The sequence below is a fragment of the Gracilinanus agilis genome, chromosome 5, assembly GCF_016433145.1.
Source record: "Gracilinanus agilis isolate LMUSP501 chromosome 5, AgileGrace, whole genome shotgun sequence".
NCBI classification, from domain to species: Eukaryota; Metazoa; Chordata; class Mammalia; order Didelphimorphia; family Didelphidae; genus Gracilinanus; species Gracilinanus agilis.
Genome location: NC_058134.1, coordinates 8,538,523 through 8,547,319, shown reverse-complemented (window position 1 = coordinate 8,547,319; position 8,797 = coordinate 8,538,523). Strand labels below are relative to the sequence as shown.

Here is an 8,797-nt window from a genome sequence, read left to right as displayed (position 1 = left end):
GGCCGTTGCCGTGGCGGCCGTGCTGCCAGCGGGGGGCTGCGGGGAGCGGCTGGGCGGGCCCACGCCCAAACAGTTCTGCCAGGCGCTCGGGAGGCCACTCATCAGCTACACGGTGCAGGCTCTGCAGAGGTAGGGCTGGCGGGGGCGCGGGGGGGTGGCGTGCGTGCGCGTGCGTGCCCCGCCCCCTCTGGCCGCGCTCCCCTCCCCCCTCCACCTGTCACTTCCCTAATCTCCCTCCGCCCCCACGCCCAGTTAGTTCCAGCTTCCCCAGCTGTCCAGCTCCAGAACCCCGCGCTGCTGCCAGGCTGCCCTGGAGGCTGCAGGGTAGCGGGTTCGGGAGGACGGCCTTTGGCCTCCCGGCTTTGGAGAGATGTCAGGGACCTGACTGTAGGCCCGGGGTTGGGGTGGGGGTGGGGGGGCAGCCTCCGACCTCTTGGGTGCTCTTTCCGCGGGAGGCTCCCTGGCTTGGGCCGCCTGGCGTCCTCTCAGAACCCCTGTGGCCCAGAGCACTGAGAGTCCGTTGCTCCTCTCATGATTAAGAAACCGGGGAAGGCTAAGCCCTTGCGGATCTGGAGGCCTCGTCTGGAACGAGGTGATTCCGGCCTTCCCACTTCCTGTCTACCTCCGGGGGGCTGTCCAGCCTCCTGGGGCTTGGCTTCCTGGGCCTCCAGGCAATCATTCCTGGAAGGATGAGGCTCAGGCCTGGGGATGCCGCCTCCAGGAAGTCCTGCGTTCATCGGAGGCTCCCAGACGAGCGCACAAGTGTGGGTGGGGGACCATCAGCATCTTGGGAAAATGATGCATTTGCCCTTCCTCTCTCCAACTGAGATGTGGGACTATCCCAGGGAAGGTCCACACATTTCTAGAGCCGTCTGGTGCCTCTGGTATGGCTGTCTCCCCCTTGGCTTACCACCACTTTAGGGAAAGGCACAGCTCTGTGCAGACATCTTTCAGGAAAAAAGAAAGGCACCCGCAAAGCCTAGTCCAACTGCAGTGGGGTGTGCCCTGGGCTGGACATAGATTGTGATGGATTTCAGAATCAGCTGCTCTACAGAGGCCGGCTTAGGCCTCTCCTGGGGAAAATGCTTCCTGGCCCCCAGTTACCTTCAGAATCAAACGTCTAGTCCATTCTTCTAGCCCTCCATCGCTTCTGGGATCCAGGGATGCTGGCTTCCTTGCTGTTCCTCAAACTCAACACTCCATCTCCTGACTCGGGGCATTTTCCCTAGCTGTTGCCCAACCCTGGGATGCTCTCTCTCCTCCTCCCCTCCCCCTCATTTCCCTGGCTTCCACCTTTCCCAGGTCCCCTTAACACTGGTGCCTCCTCCCCTCACATTGCCTTGGATCTCCTCCGTAGAAACCTGCCCCATAGCTCGTTCTGCCCAGTTTTGTTCGCTCGGACGTTGGAAGCTCCTTGAAGGCAGGGACTGTTGTTGCTCTTCTTTGAATCTTTCCAGTTCTATGTGTAGATGCTTCATCAGTGATGTCTGACCAGTTATTTGCTTGGAGCACAACAGTGGTGCTGGGGGACCCTGATTTGTCAGAGGAAGACATTGAGGCTCCGTGGTTACTCAGAGTAGTCAGCATTGGAAGTAGGTTCTTCTGTCTGTAAAATTCCTGCAACAAAGAAGATTTCAGCAAAACGAGTGTTGCCTCTGCCAAGGGTATGCAGTGCCTCACACCTGTAGCCCTCAGCCTCTCTTGGAAGAAGGGAAATGAGTACTTCCTTGTCTGGGCTCTGACCCCCAGATGGGCCTTTCCCCTTGGCCTGGGCTCCTCTGCCTTTGTGTGCATCTGGTGGGCAGCAGTGGTCAGGCTGGCTTCTTCTTTCCTTTCTTTGCTTTGCATCACCTCAATTTCTCTGAATTCCTTCTCTTTGTCACATCTCAGGGCACAGGCATATTTCTTAATAGTCATAACACAATTTGGGGTGCACTCATTTCAGTGCCCCCTTGTGGCTCTCACAAAAGGGGGGCTGTTAGATTCCTTTCCCTTGTCTTTGACTCCCAGGGGTAACTGCCTCCTAATGGCATTGCAGGGTCAGAGGGTAAGAACTGTTCCCTTACTGTTTGTACATGATGAGACAGTGAGGTAGTATTAGTGGACAGAGTGAGCACTGGGCTTGGAGTCAAGAAGACCTGAGTTCAAATTCTACCTGAGTAATTTATTGACTCTTTGACCCTGGGGAAGTCACTGGACTGCCTGCCTCAGTCTTCTCATCTGTAAAATGGGGAAATAATAGGACCTATTTCACAGGATTGCCCTAGACCAAATAACATCTGGATAAGCCTTAAAAGCCATCTATAAATACTAGTCCTGCTGCTGCTACTACTAAAATCACAGGCAAGATGACAATTATAGAGACTTGCTCTACTCACAGCAGCAGTTCTTAATTAATTAAAAATGAGATGAGGGGACAGGAGGCAGCTTTCCTCCAAGTATCCCCTGAATTCGGACTCCTGTATAGTTCACAGTGTTTGCCATGGAGGGGGGGGGGCTGGGACCTTCTAGAGGAGGCTCTAAATGAGCTCTTCCGTGGAGAGAGTTTTGCAAACTTTATAGAACGTCTTTCCTTTTTTTTTTTTCAATTCCACGTGAAAACAATTTTGCACATTGGTTTTTGAAGCTATCCCTGAGAGGGGGAGCATTTTCATATCGTTCATGCGTGTGCAGTCATGGGAGAGTTTTGCAAAGTCTAAAGCCCTGGGCAAACATCCGCAATCACTGTTGTTTTCATTGACCTTCCTTCCATCGCCTTTGATGGGCCCATTCGCCTTCTGAAGACCCATTGTTGTGGGCTGGGAAGACAGGACATCCCCTTTGGTTTGGGGTGCCCAGCTTTTGAGAGGGCTTCTCTTTCCCTTCTGCTGTGTCAACAGGGAAGAGTCTGGTTTATTTGAACACTGGCTGGCTGTGTATTTAACCATTGTATTGGTAGAGGAGGTTTCCAAGTCTCTTTTTCTTTAGAAGTAGACTAGACTTCAGTGGGTGTGTCTGTGCCCTTTCCAGAACCTCCACTCCCAATGAGTGTTTTACTGAGACCTTCGACCCGGAGAAATGCAGAGAAAAGTGAGAATCCTCTGATCTGGGACTACATTTCTCCAGTGGGAATGCCTAGCAATAGTCGGAGGACCAGTCAGTCCACAAGGAGCATTGATTAAGCACCTACTGAGTGCCAGACACTGAGCTAAGCTCTGAGCTTACAAAGGAAGACAAAACTACCCTTGCCTTCAAGGAGCTTACAATGTAATGCAGAGAAAATGTGAAACCACTATTTAGAGACAATTCCTACAGGGAAAATGGGAAATAATCAACAGAGGGACAGCTCTGGAATTGGAGGGAATCCAGAAAATCTTCTGGTAGAAAGCGAAAGTTTGGCTTAAACCTGAAGAAGTGGGAGAAGCCAGAAGATGGAGATGAGGAAGGAGAGCATTGGGGGAAATGGCCAAAGGCAGGAAATGGAGAGTTTTGTGTGAGTAACAGCAAAGAGAGCAGTGCCACTGGGTCCCAGAATATATAGGGGAGGTGGAGGGGAGTATGGTGTAAGAAGAAAAGAGTGGAAAGATTGGGAGGGACCAGGTTCTAAAGGGCTTGAAAGTCAGAGGATTTGATATTGGAGCAGAGAGATAGATGATAGAGAGGTGTTGGAGCTTTTAGAATTGCCGGTCGTGACTCTGCTCTTTAGAAAGATTAATTCAATAGCTGAGGGGAAGATGGACTGGAGGGGGGAGAGACTTAAGACAGGCAGACCCACTGAGAGCTATTTCAGTAGTCTGGATGTGAGGGGAAGGAGGGCTTATGTCAGGGTGGGGGCACTGTCAGAGGAGAGAAGGAAGAGGATATAAGAGATGTTACAAAGGTAAAATCTACAAGATTTGGGACTGGGTTAGATAGGGACAAGTAAGAGAATATGAAGAGTCCAGTATGCCATTGGGAACCTGGGCTACTGGGAGGATGTTGGTGCACTCCATAGTGACTGGGAAATGAGGAAGCAGGGAAGGTTTGGAAAAGGATGGTGAGTTGGGTTTGGGGCAAGTTGAGTTTGTGATGTCATCCAGTTTGAGATGCTTAATGGACATTTAGAGATAGAGAAGTTTGGAGGTTAAGAGAGAGGTGAGGGCTAGATAAGTAGATTTGAGAATCCTCACCATAGAGAAGATAGTTGAATCCATGGGTGCTGATGAGATGTAGTATATAGAGGGAAGAGAAGACTGAAGCCAGGATAGAACCCTGAAGGACATCCATTTTTAGAGATTGTGATAAAGTTGAGGATCCAGGAAAGGAGACAGAGAAGGAACAGCTTGGTAAGTAGGAGGAGGATGGGAGGTTAAGTGACTTCCTCAAGAGTCCCACAGGTATGAAAGTGACAGATTCAAGATTTGAACTCAGAACTTATGATTATAAATCTTGCATTCTTTCCCTTGACCATGATACCAGTCCTCATGGGCTGAGCTTTTAGCTGGTTTGTCTATTAAAATGAACTCACAGGGAATGCTTCTTATTTCCCCTGCGAAATGCAAACTCTCTGAAGGCAAGGACTATTTCCTTTTTTATCTTTGGATCACCAGTATTTAGTTCAGAGTCTAGCACAAAAGACCTCTCCATATATTGAGGTGAATCCTTTTCCAGGATGGCTGAAGCATTCCTGTCTCCATGATTGGATTAATTTACTTTACCTTACCAGGTTGATGATTCAAGAACTTGAAAGAGATCCAATGAGGGGGAGGATTTACAATAAGATTTCCCTATGCTTAAGTCGCTCTTCTGGGTGAGGTCCCAGGGAAAAACAAAGATTGCAGTTTAGCTGGGAAGGCCCAAACCTGTGTGTGGCCTGGGGGTCTGGTCACCTCATTGCTTGGCTCTTAGAGAATTCATCCAGGGACACACTTGGGCCAAGAGTTTGGGCCTCCCTGGCCATCCAGCTCCATCCTTCCTTTGAGATACCCATAACTAATAATGGGCTGAGTTCTCCCCTTTCATGACTTTCCCATCTCTGTCATAGAGGCCCCATTAATAATATCTAGCATTTATATGGCGCTTTAAGGTATGGAAAGCGCTTTCCAAGGCCCGTCTTGTTTGAGTTAAAGTGTAGACAGAAGTGGGGAGGTCAGGGAGCAGCAGGAGACTGGAGACAGCACCCACGGACAGTCAGCTCTGAGGAAAGAAGCGGCAGTGGTGAATTGGGATGTTCGTGGTCCATCATTCATTCAGTGATCGTTGTTTAACTTTGCTCATGCCTCTAAGAACCTATTTGTCCACAATGTGTTTTCTTCTATTCTTTCTTTTAGGGTGAGCTGGATAAAGGACATTGTTGTGGTTGTGACCAAGGAGAACATGGACACCATGAAGTCCATCATCCAGCGATACCAGCATCAAAGGGTCACCCTGGTGGAGGCTGGGGCCACTCGCCATCAGTCCATCTTCAATGGGCTGAAGGTCTTGGCAGGAGACCACCCCCATTCCCAGCTGCCCACCCCCCAGGTCGTGATCATCCACGATGCTGTGAGACCCTTTGTTGAGGAAGATGTTCTCGTGAGAGTGGTCACTGCTGCGAAAGATCATGGGGTATGTGCTGCGGCCCAGGCCGGTGTGACGATTTAGGACATTGGGGGTTTTGTGGAAGAATTATAGGGAGCAGCCATGGACACCTCCAAAAGGGGGATGGGGAAAGAATAGAGCCAGACCTTTTACCAGGCCCTTGGGTGAGCTGGTTACCAAGTAGGGGGAGGGCGCCATGTTGTAGGGAGAAGACTCCCATTTCCTAGGACTTGACTCATGGTTAGACCAACTTTTCTATGTTCCTGCCCAGTTAGATGAGTGACCTCCCTTCTTCCGTGGCTTATTCATTCATTCAACAAACGTGATTTTCTTATTTATTCATTCTGTTCCCACCCGAGCAGCTTGGGGAGGCCAACGAAGGCCAGGAGGTGTAGCCCTAGCCGGCCAGCTTGGGTTCCTCTTGGGATGCCCCAGGCAGGGAAGCACTAGGGAAACGGGGGCATTGCAGCAGAGAAGCTTCCAGAACTGGGTGTGGGGGCATGTCTACAGCAGAGAAAGCCTGTGCTGAGAAGGACAGTTTTTGTGTTTGTTTTGGTCAGATTATTCCAGTATGTAACGCTGAGGAGGCATCAAGGAAGACCTTATTGGACATTCTGTTGTGGGTTTTCTTGCTGAGTTTGAGGAGAATAGAAAGAGGCAGTTAGGGAGTGCGATGGTTAGCACGCTGGACTTGGAATTTAGAGGTCCTGAGTTCAACTTTAGCCTCTGGTGTTTTTTTAGCACTGTGAGCCTGGGCAGGCCAATCAGACTGCTTTATGCCTCAGTTTCCTCAGATGTAAAATGGGGATGATAATTGCACCCACCTCCCAGGGTTATCGTGAGGATCAGATGAGATCTCTGTAAAGCTCTCAGCACAGTGCCTGGCACAGAGTAGGAGCTCAGCGAGTGCCTTTTCTCCTTCCTTCCCCCTCTTATTACTGGTACAACAAGTGGCTTCTCCAAGTGGGATGAGGCAGTGAGCGTTTAATGAAACCCTTTCGTGACCTCACAGCTCTGAGCCTGGGACGAGGTATCTTCTCTGAGCTTGTGGCCCTCAGGCAGCCTCTTCAGATCGGGTGTCCTGGACCCGTTTGGTGGCAGGCTGCTGGCGTGCCCGGCCCTCCTCCAAGGAGCATGGTTTTAAGTAAAATACTCAGGATTACAAAGGAAACCAAAGACTTTCTCCCCCAGAGAGGCCTGGGACCCTCTGAAATCTCTCCCCAAACTCCTCGTGGGAGAAGGTCTGTGGGCCCTGCCAGCTGTGCCAGGATCCCAGAGGATCGCAGCCTTGGAGAAGGAAGGCGCCTTAGGAGCCACTCTCTTAGCACGGGACTTGCCCAAGACCCTATGGATGGTGAGGGCAGAGCTGAGACTCGGGTCTTGCTCCTCTCTACAAATCCACAGTGCCCATGTACTGGGCCGCCTGCCTTCTGTTTCCGGGCCCCCTTTGGGACCTATTTCTTTACCTATTTCAGGGATTAAAGCATCTGCTTTATTGTATGAACAAATAAAACTTTCACCAGTGGCATCACTTAGCCTTCAAGGGAACATGGCGGGCCAAGGACGTTAGATGGGCCGGCAGAATTCTGCCTTTGAATCCAGCTTTGATGCCTGGTTAACCTGGGATTTGGGGCAGGTCTCGGACCCTCTTGTGGCCTCAGTCCTTTCCCTAGCTTGAGAATGAAGATGTGGGACTGAGTGGCCTTTGAAGGTCCCGTCCAGCCCTGAAGAAGAGACAGAACTTCCCCATTTTAGGAGAGATGAAAACGGCCCTTTTCTAAGAATCGTGGTTTTAAATGCACCAAATAAAATACATAGGATTACGAAACCCCCCCAAAATTAGGGGAAAAAAGACTTTTTTTCCCATCAAGGCCAGGGATCCCAGGCACTTCTGGAGCTCCCATCAGAGCAGGCCGAGTCCCTGGCCTTGGACAGTGCAATTTCCTCCTGTTAATCTGAATGTGCCTCGTAGGATTGTCACATTCTATGTCTGTCTTGAGTAAAGGCCATAAATTATGCTTTAAGGAGTTCTCCGAAACTGTTCCTGATTCCGTGAAGGAGGTCACTTCTTTGTTAGTCAGACAGACCAAGCTTCTGGAATCTGGGCCCGTCTTGAAACGCTTCCTCTGGTCGCTCGGGTTTCTGAGACTCGAGGTCCCCAGTGACCACCTCCTGCCAAAAGGTTTAGAGCACTCTCCCTCCGAAGGCCCCGAACAATAACGACAATAAAAGATGAAAATAATTAATGGAAAATTCTGTCAGCGATCCGACTCTTTTCTTCGAGTTGAAGGGACAAGTTCCCATGTGTTGTCTGTCACCGATTGCGAAGTGACAGAGAAGGAGAGGGACGGTGGGAGACACAGACCTGGCTCGGAGAGGGGGCACAAGGCTCACAGTTTCTCCTGTCCTTCGTTTGGTCCTTGTCTAGGACTCTGGACGCCTGGGTCGCCTCATTCTTGGGGCCTTCCTACCTCCTCCTCTTACTCCAAGCTCTACCAGATGCCCCTTTTCAGACCAGAGATTCATTGGTTAGTCAGTCAACAGACATTTATAAAATATCGACATTGTATCAGGCATTGGGCTAAGTGCTGGGCATACAAAGAAAGACAAAAGAGCGTGCCTGCCCTCGAGGAGCTTCAGTCTAATGGGAGATTAGCCTGCAACTGTGTGTAAGCAAGCTATGGAGAGGAAAATGTGGAGATGATCCTCAGAGGGAGGGAATCAGCCTTCAGAGGGATCAGAAAGGCTTCCTGAGACAAGTGCTGGTGGGGGGTTGTGGCCAACTCTCTGTGACCCCATGGACCCGAGCTATCCAGGGGGTCTTCTGGGCAAGGAATCTGGAGCTGCCTGCCATTTCCTTCTCCAGCAGATCCTTTTGTCAAGTAACCAGAGGCTCAGTGACTCACCCAGGGTCGCAGCTAGGAAGTGTCTGAAGGCAGATTTGAACTCGGGTCCTCTGAACTCCAGGTCCAGTGCTCTTAACTTGCCTCTTCCTGAGGAATCTGAAAGTCTCACTGGTCCAGCATGGGAGATCCCGGTCCTGACTAGACTTTGTAGAGCAGTGTTTAATGAGGCAAAGGGGTATAAGGTAGATGCTCTTTCCGTAAGAACCAGAGGGTTTGGGTTTGAATCCCAGGTGGAGGAGACACGGAGGTCCCTTCCTGACCTGAATAGTGATCCCTTCTGGAATCACTCCCCAAGGAGCAGCCATTGAACCTTTAGTGCTTTGCATGCGGCTTGCTGGTCATGGGACCTGGAC

General features: G+C 50.6%; 1 protein-coding gene across 2 annotated transcripts in view; it reads left to right on the top strand.

Annotated features, from left to right (window-relative positions):
* The first annotated feature begins 5,316 nt into the window (after positions 1-5,316).
* The window catches only part of CRPPA (CDP-L-ribitol pyrophosphorylase A), a 279,130-nt gene continuing 275,649 nt past the window's right edge, over positions 5,317-8,797 (top strand). Inside the window, exon 1 of one of the 2 annotated variants that reach the window (XM_044677768.1) lies at positions 5,317-5,565. In XM_044677768.1, coding sequence (XP_044533703.1) covers positions 5,335-5,565 — 231 coding nt within the window. In that variant the 5' untranslated portion in view covers positions 5,317-5,334. The remainder of the gene's footprint in view (positions 5,566-8,797) is intronic. The other variant, XM_044677767.1, reaches the window with a different exon arrangement.